This window comes from Columba livia, chromosome 19 (assembly GCF_036013475.1).
Source record: "Columba livia isolate bColLiv1 breed racing homer chromosome 19, bColLiv1.pat.W.v2, whole genome shotgun sequence".
Lineage (NCBI taxonomy): Eukaryota > Metazoa > Chordata > Aves > Columbiformes > Columbidae > Columba > Columba livia.
In genome coordinates this window covers 2,351,843-2,367,774 of record NC_088620.1, presented here as the reverse complement: position 1 = coordinate 2,367,774, position 15,932 = coordinate 2,351,843, and the positions used below count along the sequence as shown (strand labels likewise).

Below are 15,932 nucleotides of genomic sequence, written 5' to 3'. Positions count from 1 at the left end.
GATAATGGTACTTCTGAACCTAAACTGGTACAGCAGGTCTGGGCAGAAATCCACACCTTAAAAACTGAAAAGTGCTAGCTGAGTGATGGGCTGGGTTGTAATTGGCGTGGTGTCGGTCGGGTCTGGAGAAGCACGCTTTTGGCACTGGGACGTGTTGCTGGGCTGGTGTTCTCCAGCAGTGACAAGACACGGAGCTAAGGAGATACAGAGCTAAGGAGAGGGGCGGCCGCTGCTCCAGCCCCACCAGAGCCCCGTTTTGCACCGCGAAGGGTGGGGAAGGTCAGTGCAGGTTGCACTGGGCTGTGAAAACACAGCTTGTCGTTGGCAAGGTGAGACATCGCTAACGACACCAACGGTGTGGCAAGAGCTGCTCCCTGTCCCTCCATGGGTGGTTCACCGCAGCCTCTCCCACGGCTCTCTCTGCTCCCCGGGATTGATGGTCACTGGTTGTGTTAACCCACAAAAATGAGTAGGACATTGTACAATTGTACAACTCCCCGTTCCAGCAGAAACAGAAGGAAACGGCAGATGCTGCCCCTGGGATGTGCCCGGGTTGAGGCCGCACTCCTGCTGTGATGATCCCATCATTTGCTATGTGCTTGATCATGCTATTTCTTTTTTTTAATGGTGATTTTATTATAAGAGAGGAATTAGCCAAAGGAAGCAGCAGCTCTGCAAGCTGCTGGGGATGCTCTGCTATAGGGGAAGTGGGTTTGGGATAGAATTAATGGAGCAAATTATTTCTCTTGCTATTCAAAAGCCTTCGCTCCACTGCAAGACTCGCACGCGTGAGCTGGACCATCGCTCAGGGGTTTGGTCCTGGAAAACGCCTTGAAAGCGGTCAGGTCTGCGGTGTTGGTGCGACTGCCAGGGACTGTGACCTGAGAGGGGACAGCGGTGCCCCAGCCCCGTGTATCCAGTGTCACCAGGAATCCGGTCACGGCTGGAGCTGGAGGAGGGACATGGGTAACTTGAGATGTGCTGGACCAGATCACACTGGACCAAAATAAACCCGAGAGGTGACCGGCTCTCTCAGACCCAGGGGTGTAAATGTGATGCCTGGATGAGGAGCTGGCGCCCAAATAAATGGCCTGAGCTCAGAGCCTGCAATGCCCAGGGCTCGGGGGGGTGTCACCGGGGCTTCAGCAGCGTGGCCACTGGGTGCTCAGCTGCAGGTGGTTCATGCAGCAGCTGGTGCGATGCAAACCCCACGTCCTGGGGTCCTGCACAATTCTGCAGAACTGCTCCTTCCCCCGGGCTGTCAGAGGGAAGAGATGCGGCGCTCAAACAGGTTTCGTTAACGATGCCATCAGCAGTTGCCTAACGAGCTGTCCCGTGCGGGAGCCGTGAGCAGGTCGGGCTGGTTCCACATCAGGGCTCTGCCCCCGCAGTGCAAGGGGCGGCTGCAGAGGCTTCGTGCTTAGTTCTTGGCTTGGGCTGTGTGAACGTCCCGGTGCAGGTGTGAGCAGCTGCCGGTAACCCTGAAAAAAACATGATCCATGGAAGACTCGTAGAACTTATGCATGATGCGGTTACTTGGCTTTTATGAGCTGTGGCTTGGGCATAAACCACATTTATGTTGAAGGGAACCTCTATTTGTCCTCTGAGGAAGGGCCGCTCTGCAGGGAATGTGTGCCCGGGAGTCCCGTACCCGCGGCAGCTCCCGTGTGCGTGGACTTGGGTTGAATTATTCAGCTGCTCCTTGACGCTGCAGCAGCCCTGGGGGCGCCGTGCTGACCCTGCTGCCCCCAGCCATGTGCCCGTCCCATCCACAGGGCGGGTTTGGGACATCTCTCTGGATTTCTTGGCACCTGGGGTTAGACTTTTTGCTCTGTTCTTGCATGGTCTGTGCAGCAGGACAGCCCCAGCTGGGTGAGCTGGGGGCTGCTGGACCCCCACACGGCTCCTCTGTGAAGCATGCAAGAAAAGGAAGGTAATTCAGACCCTTCTAAACCATCCTTCAAAGGACACCAGCCTCCTATTTCCGTGCTGCTGGCTCGGTGTTGCAGCAGCTCTCCTCCATCTGTGTTTTCCTCTAGATAGGAGCTCGTTGCCAGGCTGCGTGCGATGAATCACGGGGTGCTCTCCGCATGTCCCCCCGTACGCCTGATTCCTCGCAGAGCAGCATCTTCCTCCTCTGCTTGCACAAACGCTCACCGAGAAAAGCGAAAATGCGCAATCCTCCGTGAAATCTGCGCTGTGACCCCTGAGCCATCCGTCCCCGTCCCTCCTCTGCCCCAGCGCAGGCAGGAGGCGGCAGCTCTCTGCTCCAAACCCCTCTAAGGAGCATCGTGCCTGTCAGAGCCCATAAGTGGTTTGAAGTGTCTTGTATTTTAGTCCAGCGTGGGTGTTTGGGAACGGGACGGTGCCGTTCCCCTCAGGACCCGGCACTGGCCACGCAGCTCTGGCCACCATGGGTTTCCCCAGTGCCGTCGCTACCCGGCCTAAGAAGTCGCTCAGATTTTCATGGGTTACCGTGGGCTGTATTTATAGCTTGACATGCTAAAAATAAAAGCACCAAGTGTTGGGTTCCCTGATCGCAGCCTCAGGTCAGGAGGGACACCCAGAACGATGCCCCCGGGGCTGCTCCCGCCAAGGGCTGAGAAAGTTCATTCCTTGGCTTGGAGCTGGTGTGGCGGCTGCGGTGCTGAGCCGCACAGCTCCTGCTCAGCACGGAGCCTCGTGCGGGACTCACGTCCTACTAAAAATGTTTCATTCTGTCTCATCGGGCTCAGTCGCAAGGAAGGTGTGAATGAGAGCGGACAGAGCGTTAGCACATCGGGCTGTGGTTTTCTGATGGTGCATAATGGAGCCCCGCACGGCACAGCTGCCAGCGAAGGTGCTGCCAGCAAAGGTGCTACCAAAATGCTCTGAAAAACATCTGGATGTGGAGTGTTTGTGTGTGATGGAGCCTAAACCCCTTGTGTACGTGCCCAGCTAATGCTTCTCCCTCTTCCTGACCAGTTTCCACTCTCCAGCTCCCGCGGTGTGATGGTGCCGGCGCTGGGGAGCTGCCGATGTCTCCCAGGCGCAGGCAGGGTCCCCTGGGGTGATGTGCAGGTGACAAGGAGCCCAACATGCCCCCCTGAAGGTGACCTCTCCCTGGTTTGTGTGCCCAGCATGAAGGCAAAGCCGGTCAAGGCAAGTGGTTCCTAAACCGGTTTCTTTAATCTGGTTGTTGTGAAGAGAGTCAAGGCTCCAGAGCAGCACAGGGGCCGTGGGACCTTGTCTGCCCTGGGGGCTCCTCCTGCTCTGTCCCCGCTGCCAGCGCCGGGCAGCTCAGTGCTGACCCATGGGGGAAATCCGGCATCTCCCCGCTCCCGACTCTATGGGTCTCCTGGAAAACGACCCAGGACCCAGCGAGACGCTGCCCTGGGGGGGCTGGATCTGGGTGTTCTCCCTGCACAAAACCTTCCAGCTTTAACCAGTAAAACTAATCTGGGAACCTGAGCTCACTGCATCGCCCTTGGCCCCTCCAGCCCCCGACCCCCTCCTCTGCATCTCTGATGTCACTCAGAAACCGGTGTGACTCATTCGGCAGTTGCCGTGGCAACACTGGTGATGCTGGGGAGCGCAGCACTGCCCCGCTCCCCCCAGCCCTTCCCGGGGAGCGGAGGGGACCGAGCCCCCCGGCACTGAGCCCCCGGGACGTGCCATGGGCTCCCATGTCACCGGCTGCTGCCCGCAGACCCCCACGACCCCCGAGGCTGCGCAGATACCATCGGCTGCCACCGGTAAGTCAGCGCCGTTGGGATTTACCACTTGGGGGGGCTTCTGCCAGGGGTCTTGTAGCATCTGTGTGTCCTGCGTGGCATTCAGAGCTCCAGGGATACAGGGCATCCTTTGCAGCATCCACTCCTCCGTGTGCTCCCGGCAGCTCCAGGGGTCTTGTCACCCCAATTCCCAGGGCCATGGGGGAACACCAGATGCTCTCAGCAGCTCTGAACCAAGGGGACCCCGGGACAGAGGGGTGCTGGGCAGGGACCGGCCTCAGCACGTGTGGGGACAGGGATGGTACAGCCTGGCACGTGTGGGCACCATCTGTGCCTGGGACACTGCGGTCACCCCGTCACAGGGCAGGGTGGGACCCCATGAGGGAGGTGCCAACAGGGCTTGGTTCCCTGCTCAGTGTCTTTGGTTTTACAGGCCTTGAGTTCTTGCTGTAAATAGAACCTGGAAAAGCAGGATTGGGATGTTTCAATTACTCTAATTTGTACATTAACATATTTCTCTGGTGTTCAAGCTGGCGGGGACCCGGGGGACGAGGAGGGCGCTGTTGGCTCTGAGGGCAGGGCGAGGGGACAGGGCTGCCAGGGAGCGGGAACCAGGAGCTGCGTCCAACCAGAGTAACAGGAGCTGGAAATACTGAACAGGAATAAGTCAAAATGAGTCGAAATGCAGGGGAAGCCACTGCCCTCCCAGCACCTCCTGTCAGACCCCACCATGGTGGAATTAGATGAGCTTTGAGTTGCTTTTGAGGCAGTTTCTGCTCTTTAGAAACTCTCTGGGCTGAAGCCTTGCACGTCAGTGTGACCTGGAGCGCGTTGCAGTGCTGTCCCCTCAGCCCAGGGCTGCACGGTTTGTATTGGTGGAGAGGGAAGACTGAAAATCTATAAGCGACAGTTCTTTCCTCAAAATACCCCCTGTATCTCCAGACCATAATGCCAACCTGCCAGAGGGAAAGGGAACACCTGGGCTGGTCCACCCGCGTGTCCGCAGGTGATGCTGCAGCAGCTCCCGCCTCGCGCATCCCTGAGGGGACACGGAACAGGGCGGCCCCGCTGTCGTTCCCACGCAAACACCTCCCTCTGTGCGCTGAAAGTAAAACATTCCGGTGAAATAATGATGTCGCAACACGTTTTTGGAAAAGGTTGGTTGGAGACCGCTGTGAATTCCCCGAGGTAACGCTTAACAGCGGTTCGGGGTGTTGTTTTCAAGCACAACCACGCACCGGCTCCCGGGCAGAGCGGAGGTTGTGTGTGGTACACAGGATGGGGTTCGTGGGGTGCTGAGGGTTTGTCCTGCTCCGGCCACAAACCTGATGGCGTTTATGGGGATGAAGATGCTGAGTACATTTAGTCTTACCCTTGGCTATTGGACCTCGCAAAGATGTTGTATTTTGGAATTCAATTAGATTTTCTTATTCATTTATTCTGCCTTTCAATTATGTGTTGCTTTCCAATAATGTTTAAACGGTGGTGAAAAAGTTGGGGATAAGTCATTCTCTGTTTGCGTGCTTACACATTTGTGGTAAATATAGTTTTGCTTCCCACAGTGTCCTTAGGAAAAAATGCATTTTAAAAAGAAATCATCTGGGTTAAGCAGATCAACAGTTCCCGTTGAAATGGGTTCTGCCTCAATACTACCCAAATCTGACTGCTAGAAAGATAAATCTCACTTGCTCATTAATTAGATCATGGCAACACTCAGACACCTTTCGGCGCTCAGTGGGCAGTCCCTGGGGTCGCTGTGGTTGGGGTTTGTTTAAGGAAGGACGAGGCACAGGGAAAGCGCCCTGGGACCAAACCTCTGCTACAGAGCTCTCTCTGGAAATCCTGCGATTGACCCGTCACCCTCCTAAACACAGTCCGGGGACTTTAAAAGTAGATAATCTTGTAGATAAAAATGTCTTCCATGCTGGAACCTCGGGTGTTATTAATGCAGGCACTCAAAACCCACCACTGGTGCCTCCAGAACTGAAATAGCTGCCGGTAACCACAATCCCAGTGAGGGAGCATCCCCATCCCGCTCCCGGCGAGGAACCGGGGTGAGCGTCACCCTCCTGCCGGCAATAACAGAGCCATTAATTAATGCTTGTACAGCGCTTGGGAGATAAGCGCTAAATAGCAGCGTTATTTCAAATGCGATGGGGATCATCCTCACCCCTGCAGGCTGAGGAGGGGAGGCCCCTCTCTGCAAGGCCAATGCTCCCAGTTCATGTGTCCCCAGACCAGTCAGGTCCTGTGGTGCCGAGGGGCAGGAGCAGCCCTGGGGCAGCCCCACAAGCCCAATAGGAGGTGGAGGTGTGAGGCGGTACCTCCCCTGGCACCGTTTGATACACATCAGTCATTTTAAGCAAGGGGAAAAGAAATAAATCTGAATAACTCGTTGCACTTATCAGCATAATACCTGAATTGCATGCGCATTACTTTTAATACAAGTGCATGAATGGAGTCCTACTATCTGTACTTAACTTGTTTTCTTCATTTACATTAAAAATATCGCTCATTGTATGCTGTTCCCCAATGCACAAGGCCATGCCACTGCATATTCCTCGTGAGTTACAGAACTGGATATACGTAATTACTGACAACAGCATTATGTGGTAGAAACTGTTCCCGTGGTGTCGGTAATCACGCTCAAGTGTCTGTTCTATTACCAAGAATGATATTCTGCTCTCCTCCTTGAGGCTGGCTGCATGATGAGCTGTCACAGGGAACTATTCTGTACAAGGGAAAAAAAGACATGTTGAAGCTGTCAGAGCAGCAACTGAATGAGGAGTCCACCAGCCCCCCGCTTTCACCCCCACATTATGGTACCCCAGCTCCGTTCATTCAGGCAATTTTTTAAATGTCTTTTTGAACACACCTCTTTTTCCCTAGTGAACTTTTAGGAAGATGTAACTTTTTTTAAGCTTTACCTCATGCACTGGGGGATGCTAAAGGCTATGGGCATAGAGATGACAGACTTCATGGAATCATAGAGCAGTTTGGGTTGAAGGGACCGTCCCAGCTCCCCCAGTGCCCCCCCTGCCATGAGCAGGGACATCTCCACCAGCTCAGGTTGCTCAGAGCCCCGTCCAGCCTGGCCTGGGATGTCTCCAGGGATGGTTCATCTGCCACCTCTCTGGGCAGCCTGGGCCAGGCTCTCACCACCCTCAATGTACAAAATTCCTCCTCCTCCCGCTGGTACCAGTGTCACCCCGTGCAGTGACCTCGAGAAGCGCCCGGGCTCTAAGTCAATCCCAGACAGGGATATTAAGTGCTCAGCACTGGGGCAAATGAGGTCCCACAGAACTAAGCACCAGGAAGCAAATACAGCCGTGTTCAAAATTAGTGCAGGGCTGGAAATAGAACCATAAGGAGAGAGCTGCGCTGCAAACACACGAGCTGCTCCTCGCCGCTCTGCTGGGGCCGTCCTCAGCAATTCTGACCTTCAGGGGGATTTTGCACAGATAACAGGGAAAAAATCCTGCTGATTCCTTTGGCTGTCCTCTCTCGCTGCTCCTGAGCGCAGGCAGGAGCTGTTGAGCAAGACTGAAAGCAAAGAACCTCTTCCCAGATAGAGCCACCACCTTCCCACGCTGCCCAAGGGCAGGGGTTGATTAGTAAGCGCTCCCGGCGACGCTGATGAGCGGCAGTTTGGTCCTGAAGGATCGTAAACCAGCAGGAGACCTCGGTGGTTTCTTCTCATCTGCTCTGCGGAGATGCTGCCTGGAGCAAACCCACCTGTGCGGGGTTGTGCTGTAGGACTGGGCTTTGGTAAACCTGACCTGGGCATGGGCAGCCTGTGAGGAGCTGGGGGAGGGCAAAGCTCCCCACTCCTGCTTGGAACTTCTGTTGCCCAGGATAGGAAGAAAGGAGGTGAAAGATGGGAAATCACCACTGTGGAAAGTCTGCTGAGTCCTCACAGAGGAAAGCAAGCAAAGCAGAAATCAGTGCCAAAATTCCCAAGTCATAGCCCCTTGCTCTGCTTTTTTCTTTCTGATTTTAGCACAAATTGCATGATGTGATGAGTAGAGATGTGGGACAGAGTCTGCTACAGGGACAGCTACAGAGGGACAGTGAAGCACGGGCTTTCACACCATCTCCGACAGATACGCGTTTCTCCATCATCTGCAGGTGCTTTTTGTAATGCAGAGGGAGAATCCCGGTTCCCTTTCCACCTGGAAGGTGATCGGTGCCTCTGCTGGGTCAGCTCTTGCTTTCTCAACATACCCCACACGAGCTCAGTGTACAGCACGTTTACATTTCTACAGACTATACATTTTTTTACAATATACATTTAGATCTGATATCCTTGGGATGACAAGGGACTGATATTCTCATTCTACTGTGGTTTTCCTGCTGATAAATGAGACATGGTGGAAGAAACTGAAATCCCAGGCATTCCTCCAGTATGGCAGAAAACAAGCACGTGGGTTTAGCTTTGTTACATGTAATAGGTGTCGTGTTTGAATATGGCAATTTCTCAAAGGTATTACCTCCTAGTAATTAATGTCAGAGTTCTGCTGGAGACAAGTTGCGCAGTATTTGTCAGTTCGCATGCACACCCACTCTGAATGGTTTAAGGAATCCAGGGGACTGGTAGGAAAATTATTTTGTATAGAAAAGCAACATATTAACATTTTCCAGAAGAAAAGCCCTGAAGCGTGTTTAGTGGTGAAGTACAGGAAAGAAACAAGTGGTACGCAAATTAAAGATGAATTTGCTACTGCTGCATAAGGGAAAGTCATTTATTTTCTCATGCAAAAAGCAAACACATTTAGCAATCCGTGGGTGACCCTCCCATTTTAAATGCAAGCTTTTTATCTCCAGGACAATTTTGAGGATGCTGGTGTGGGATGGTGCCAAGTTCTTGGCAAACCACTTCATCAGCAGCTACAAAGTTTCCCCAAACATCCACTTTAGGTTCCACTTAAGGACACAGAAATGCCCAAAGTGTCAGAGTTTTGGGGTATTACCATAGAGGAAGAAGTGGCGCTTCATTTCCCATCAGACTGGAAGACAGTCCTACACTTTTTCTCCACAATGTTCATTTTCTTGAGTGAAATTTTCCCCACTTTTCTATTCTGAGAGTTTCAGGGATCCAGGCAATACTTTTTGCAAGTGTAGTCTGCCACCCTCTTAAAACATATTTTGTTCCTAAGTGATTCTGGTAAGTTTAACAACAGGATCCATTCTTTATCTGTAAGAAAACTATGTCAGAGGAATAAGTAGGTCGGTTTTCTCCTGGTTGCACTTTCACCCTCACGTACAGGTCACCTGCTCTGAGTCCAAGGCCGTTCTGTTTCTGCCGTCCATGTAATGCTGATCCACCACGTAAATGAGAACATTCTTCCTGAGTTTAAGGGGATTTGGATTGGGCCTTAATGCTTAATCTAAAAACAAGAGCAGCTTGTCATAATGGTAACGTCACAAAACCACAGCCTGGAAAAGCTGTATTGGAAACCAAAGTCTTCGAATAGAGATTATAAACCAACTAGCAACTACTTTAATTGCATACAATCATGGAACATGGAAGAGCGAGAGAGGCTGGAGCAACCTTTGAACAGCAGATTGTATTTCCTGATGTATTTCCCGAATGCCCTCTGCTTGCAGGTTGAAAAGATATAGGGAAATAATGGTGAATCTTAAGACAGACCAAAGTTAATCTTTAATGATTTTGAAACATTTATATGATCTACCAGTTACATGTAGCAAAAAATAATTTATGAGAATCGTAACAAAGAAAATTAGCTGGAATAAGGTCAGTCTGCTACCACTGTTGTGCAGCTAAACTTAAAATCACATGTTCAATACCTGGATACTAAGATCATTCATCTATCCAGTACAGGCATTAAAGGCTCAAACATCTACTCACTTAACCATGTAGCTTCGCTTTTCAGATGAGCCTTAAAACTCACTTGTCAGTGAGTTAATCTGCAGGATCTAGTTCTGATCCCAAACCTGCAAAGAACAACCACCAACAGATTATAGCTGCCAAACACTTCTTGCTGTTACCTATGGATCAGGACATAAACCAGATGAAGAAATTCTGTATTTGCTCAGAAAAACACAAGAAGCAGAAGCCAGGCTTGTACCTGCAAACCGTCTTTGACATCTTTGGATCATGAGCAGCCATCATGTTGGGAGACATTATTGTAAGAACCTGAAGAAAAGCATCACTGACTACCAACCAAGGTGTGCTTGGCCGCAGAGGGAGATCTCAATCCTTCACATGGTTAAGCAAACATCTGGTTTTGCTACATTGGAATTTATCCTGTACCTAAAGGTTTCCACAGCTGGTGATTTTTGTCAAGAGACAAAGTATTTTGGGTGTTTCTCTGCAACCCAGCATTCGAATGGAAGCCCAAGTGATGGTGACGTGGGGCTGTGAAGGGGGTGGTGGGGAAGGGAACAGGGGCTGCTGGTGCCAGAGTTCAGCCCTGCAGAACCCCTGTTCCCGCCGTTCTGCCTCCAGCTGGTTCCCCAAACCTGCACAAATCTCGTGTCCCCCGCTGCAGATTCCAGGACCAGGACCTGCCCGACCCATGGGACAGGGACGCAGCTCAAGCCACTCTCGCCGTTCACAGAATCACACTGAATCACAAAATGTCAGGGATTGGAAGGAACCTTGAAAGCTCATCCAGTTCCAGTTTGCACCCATCGCCCCTTGTCACTGGTTGTCACCGAGAAGAGCCTGGCTCCATCCTCCTGACACTCCCCCTTTCCATCTTGATCCCCAGGAATGAGTCCCCCCTCAGTCTCCTCTTGTCCAGCTCCAGAGCCCCAGCTCCCTCAGCCTTTCCTCACACGGGAGATGCTCCACTCCCTCCAGCATCTTGGTGGCTGCGCTGGACTCTCTCCAGCAGTTCCCTGTCCTGCTGGAACTGAGGGGCCGTTTAACCAGAAAGGCTCTTTCTCGGACACTGTCACGGCTCCCTCATGGGGGACGCCGGTGCCCGGAAACCACAACCAGGGGAGGCAGCTTGACTCAAACCGGGACCACTGCGGCCTGAGCAGGCCTGGGGCCTCCGCGCCTCCCGCGGGGCGCTGGGGCTGTCAGGGCTCAGCGGCCCCCGTCAGCTCCACGCACCGGGCCGGGCCGGTTCCACCGCATCCCCGGCGCTGCTCCCGGCGCTGCCCGGGCCCGGCGGGGCCGTGCGCGGCCAAGCGCTCCCCGCGCCGCGCGGGCCGGTCCCGTTGCCCCGGCAACCGTTGCCAAGCGAGGGCCGCGGGCGGCCGTGCCCCGCGCCTGCGCACTGCCGCCCCCTGCCCGCCGGCCCGGGCCTGGCGGCGCGCGCGGGAACAGGCCCCGCCCCCTTTCCCGCCGAGCGCGCGCCGCCCCGGCCGGCCGGGAGAGGGGGAAGGGGGGGAGAGGGCGCGCGCGCGAGGCGGGCGCATGCGCGCGCGCGCGGCCCCGAGCGTTGGCAGCGCCGGCCCGACGGCGGCGGCGGCTCCGTCCGTCCGTCCGTCCCTCCCGGCCGCACCGGCCCCGGCCCGCCGAGCCTTCCCCTCCCCGCCTCTCGGCGCGCGCCGCCGAGCGCCGCGGCGGTACCCGCCCCCCTCTCCGCCCCGGGGATGAGGCAGCGGTAGCCCGGCAAGGTGAGGCGGCGGGGCCTGTAGGCCGCGCGGCGGGCGGGTGTGAGCGGGGAGCGGCGGCTCCCGTGTGCGGAGCTGCCTCCCGGCGCCGGGTGGGCTGCGCCCCTCTCCCTCCTCCTCCTCCTCCCTCTCCTCCTCCTCCGGGGTGGGGGCGGGGATGCGGGCAGGGCCGCGGCGGGGAGGGGGAGCCGCCGTCCCCCTGCCCTCCCCCGGCACCGCGCGGTTTCCCGCCGCCCGGCGGGGCGAGCGCTGCGGGGCGGCGCGGGGATGGGGGTGCGGGCGAGAAACCTCTGCTGCTTCTCCCGGCCGAGGCGAGGGAAGGAGCCGCAGGTGCTGCCCCGGGCCTGCCCCTGCCCCCGGCGCGGCCCCGCGGGGCGGGGGCGGTGCGGGCGGGGGCCGCGGTACCTCCCGCATTGTTCGGCGGAGCGGCGGCTGCGGGGGGCGAGCGGCGGAGGGGGCGCGGGGAGGGGGGCGGGAGCGCCCCAGCCCTTTCTTTATGGCAGCGGGCGGGCAGGTGCTGTGCTGCGCCTTTCTTGTGTGGCGAACGGCGGCGCGGAGCCTCGGCCGAGCGTTTTCTGCGAGCGCATCCCCGCCTTTCATCGAAAGGGATGCTCGCCCTGCGCTCGGCTGTCTTGATTGCCGAGTGGATTTTAAATTGCTAAATAGACCCTTCTGGTAAAAATCCTGAAGGATGTCGGGCCTGCGGTGCTCAGCCCACCATATTGTGCCCCGTATAACGTGCCCGGGTGATTCATTCAGCCAACTCGTCTCCTGGGTGGTTCTAAAAACGCACTGGGAGCGATAGCTCGTGTAAAAGTCACTGTCTTTTGTTTTTGTTTTAGATGGTGGATGTTGATGTTTGTGCGGGTGGAGATAGTACCAGAAGAAAAATGGATGCCCTGACAGATAGTGCGGTTGAGATTGTCCCTTTGGAGCTGTATGATTCAGCCAGAGCAAAAATAGCTGCTAATCTACAATGGATCTGTGCTAAAGCCTACGGAATAGGTAAGATCGCTTTTATCAGAAGTCATTCTTGGGTTTGTTCTTGCGTGTTCTGACTCCCCTGCTATTCCAGAAGTAATTGAATTGGGCTTAAATCACCTTTGTTTTAAATAACAATATGACAGCCTGTTCTCTTGTAATGTTATATGTTTCCTGGTACCTTCAACAGGAATAATGGAATTGTATGAGATGCCCTGAATCAGCAAAGCTAATGGTGAACGGATTGTGAAGAATGCAAACCTCAAACGCGTGCAGGCCCTGGGTCCCTGCGGGCCGCAAAGGCTTTGATGTGCTTCCTCTGGTCACCTTGGCCAACGCGTGGTGGCACCTTGATACCCTTTGCATGCTCGCTTAGGACTAATTTTTTTTTTGGTCGAATTGTGGCTTTGGTTTCAAAATGAACTAAAAAGCAATCCATTTATGATCAGCAACGTTCTTTTATGTAAACGAAATGTTGAGTGAACAGGTACAGTTTGTGCTCTGTGACACTGAACAGCAGCTTGCAGGTGACAGAGTTGTTCTTCTCGCCCTTACGTTGTCATAAACCTTGATGGAAAGATAAAGATTCTTGGAGTATCATTTGTACAGTATTTTTGTGGCATCTATTGAAATTTGCTTTTTTGTTCTGAACTAGATCTGTCTGGTTTGAATTACTGTTGCTAGATACATCTGAAAGTAGCTTCACTATGAAGAAGTATGATGGAGTACTTGTGGTTTTTGTTTATCCGTAACAAAACGTATAATAAAATAAGGTACAGAATCTTGTTTTGGAAAATGAGGTAGCCCTGTTAATCTAAGTCTAATTCGCCAAACTCATAATATGCTTAATGGATTAGCACTAGCTTACTTTGTGACAAGGCTGAAGGAAAGCAGTCCATTCCTGCAGTTTAATATTAATCCTTGTTGGAATATTTTTCTAAATTGTTTTGCTTTTTTAGTATTTCCACTTCTGTCGTTGTTCTTAATGATTGTGAGGGGAAGTAGAAAATCATGGGTTTATAATGCTTAATATTAGTGAAGGTATTTGATTATGAGCAACAAGAGACAATACCATTTGTCAGATGACGTTTAAAAACGTGGGAATTTTGGGAGGGTGTTAGTAAAACATTGATAACTAAAAAGGAACCTTTCCTCATGTAAATATTTTTCAGTTGCTGGAATTGTTTGTGACGTTTCCTGAGGACTTTTTAGTGATCAGAGATAAAATGGATATTCTAGACGTGGAGATGCGCTATTTATATTATGACTTTGTTTCAAAAGAAAGCTAAACCTAAATTAGCCTTGGCTGGCATGGATCCTGCTCTGCAGAGGAGCTTCGTGTTCTCCTGGTTCTTGGTGGCGTCTTCTGGGGCTCCAGAACTTGGGGCTGTATCTGTACATTTTGGACCAGTTAATGGATTAACAGCGAGTCTGTTTATGCCATTGACAATGCCGACTTATGTTGAATATAAATTTGGCTTTAACTAAAAACTTTGGAAAAGAAACCCTCCTTTTGTGATGATAACGATGTGATCGCTAGTGTAGAGAAAGCCATAGCAGCATCTGCCAGTTTTTCTGCTTGGATTTAGGCTCGTTCTGATTATATTTTAAAAGAAGTGCCATAAACAGTAGGAATGAATCTTTTTACTGGGGCTTTTGTTGTTAGGTGGTTGGTTAGCTCCAGTGAGTAAGGGGTTTTGTGCGTATCTTGGCAGGACCATGACCCATGGAAATTGAGTTTGATGTTTGAAATGGCTCCTGCGAGGCGTTGTCACATAGTAACCGTGACTTGTGGAATAGCCTTGCAAAACACTTAGAAATTTATAAGCCTCTTTAATTCGTTGAGAGATGGGTTTTAAAAGGTTTTCTATGTGATTATCGTTTTGAATAATGTTTGAACTTAAACATTACTTGTTGTGTCTCAGGGTTTTCTTTTTGTCTTAAGATATTGGATGTTGTTCAATGGGTCTTGGGCAGCTACCAAGCCATTGTGAATTTGTTATATAAAATATCGCTATGTAGATATCCGTTTTTGGCAGCTTTTTTTTGTTATTTTAGACTTAGTTTTGGCCAGTTTGTTGGAGAAAAAAATGCTTTTCTGTTTATAATTTTAAAACACTGTCTTATGTTCTGGAGTAATTCTTGTCTGGTGGGGTTTCCAGTACGTTTTCAATCATCATTATTACAATGTTAAAATTTAGATGTGGAAGGTCTATATGGACGCTTTTCAGTGTTGCAGCTTGCTGTGAGCGAGCGGGTTGTTTGCCACCCTTTCCAGAACAAAAGTTGTTAAAATAGTTTGTAAAATTTGTTTTTTTCTAAATGAACTTGGTGGATTTTACTTATTTATTAGGGCTCGGAGCTTTACATAGTTTCCAGGCTGAATGCTAACGAGACCTTTGGCAAGGGACAGGCAGGGAAGCCAAGGACTAAGGTGCATTGTAGGGGAGGTGCAATTTGTGGCTTCTTTCTTCTTTGAAGTACTTGACACTTACCTGTTAAGTAAGGTTCTACAGCACCGGAACAGCTCCCACAGGTACTGGCTGGTGGGGCAGTATGAGGTGTTTCCTGGGCTAAATTACCCAAATCCCTGGGTTCCCTGCTCTTTGTCAGCTTGCTTAGGTCCACACTGAAAATATTTAAGACAGCTGTTGTGTTTTGCAAATATTCAGTAGTTAAACATTTGTTTCTTTAATAATACCTGTTTCATAAACATCGAATATTACTTGTGTGAAGTTTACAGGGGTTAAGAATGCCATAATTATTGTTTTGTCTCTTCTGCTTCATGCGGGATTGTGGCTTTGTGCTTGATCAAAAGATACGGTAATGAGAGCGCAGTCACTCTCACCAGCAGGATACAGTCTTCAGCTCGTTTTATTTGTGCCTGCTGTACGTAAATGTTCATGTGTAATATTATAGATCACTTACGAAGTTCATAACACAATTCTGTAATGAGAACCGACAAAGAATGTTTTTATTGTAATGCAGGTGGTCTTAGTTGCTTAGAATGTGGAGCGTCTGCTCACGATTGCAGCTCAGGACATCCATAGGGTACTAAATAATTCTGTGATCAGATACCGATACCAGTGAAATCTACTCACAATTTGAATAAGGTTCATTCTGTTTACCGTGGTGCTTTGGCTCTCTTTCCATGGGAAACCAGTTCTTCGTGCTTCTGGAGGTAAAATAAGATCTGGGGTGTATCCACTTCCATGGTTCAAGGGATCAGCCCAATTTATTCAGATTGCTGCATTTCTCTTTATCGTTTCATAATCAGGTCATCATCTTGGTCAGATTTTTGTGAGATGATAAAGAAATGGTCCCTACCCTTAAAGCGAGGAGAGTCCAGCAATAATTGTCTCTCTGACGGTTGTCACAAGTGAAGCTATTTTTGTAATCCTGTAAACTGTGTTGTACACAAAGATTTATACTTGGAACTGACAGATTTTTGAGAGGTTGGAACTCATTGATATGATGGAACAGACCAAGAGAATTGCTTCACACGAAATGATGGTGTTTGCAAGCTTTTCGATAATCACAGAATCACAGAATGTTGGGGATTGGAAGGGACCTGGAAAGCTCATCCAGTGCAATCCCCCCATGGAGCAGGAACACCCAGATGAGGTTACACAGGAAGGTGTCCAGGCG

General features: G+C 51.5%; 1 protein-coding gene across 8 annotated transcripts in view; it reads left to right on the top strand.

The window, feature by feature from the left end:
* The first annotated feature begins 3,515 nt into the window (after positions 1 to 3,515).
* The window catches only part of CAMSAP1 (calmodulin regulated spectrin associated protein 1), a 30,905-nt gene continuing 18,488 nt past the window's right edge, over positions 3,516 to 15,932 (top strand). For 2 of the 8 annotated variants that reach the window (XM_065035545.1, XM_065035544.1), the window contains exons 1-2: positions 3,516 to 3,734; positions 12,146 to 12,308. In XM_065035545.1, the coding sequence (XP_064891617.1) occupies positions 3,666 to 3,734; positions 12,146 to 12,308 (232 nt within the window). In that variant the 5' untranslated portion in view covers positions 3,516 to 3,665. Of the gene's footprint in view, positions 3,735 to 11,137; positions 11,307 to 11,497; positions 11,634 to 12,145; positions 12,309 to 15,932 lie in introns of those variants that run through there. The other 6 variants (XM_065035543.1, XM_065035542.1, XM_065035548.1 and 3 more) reach the window with 4 other exon arrangements.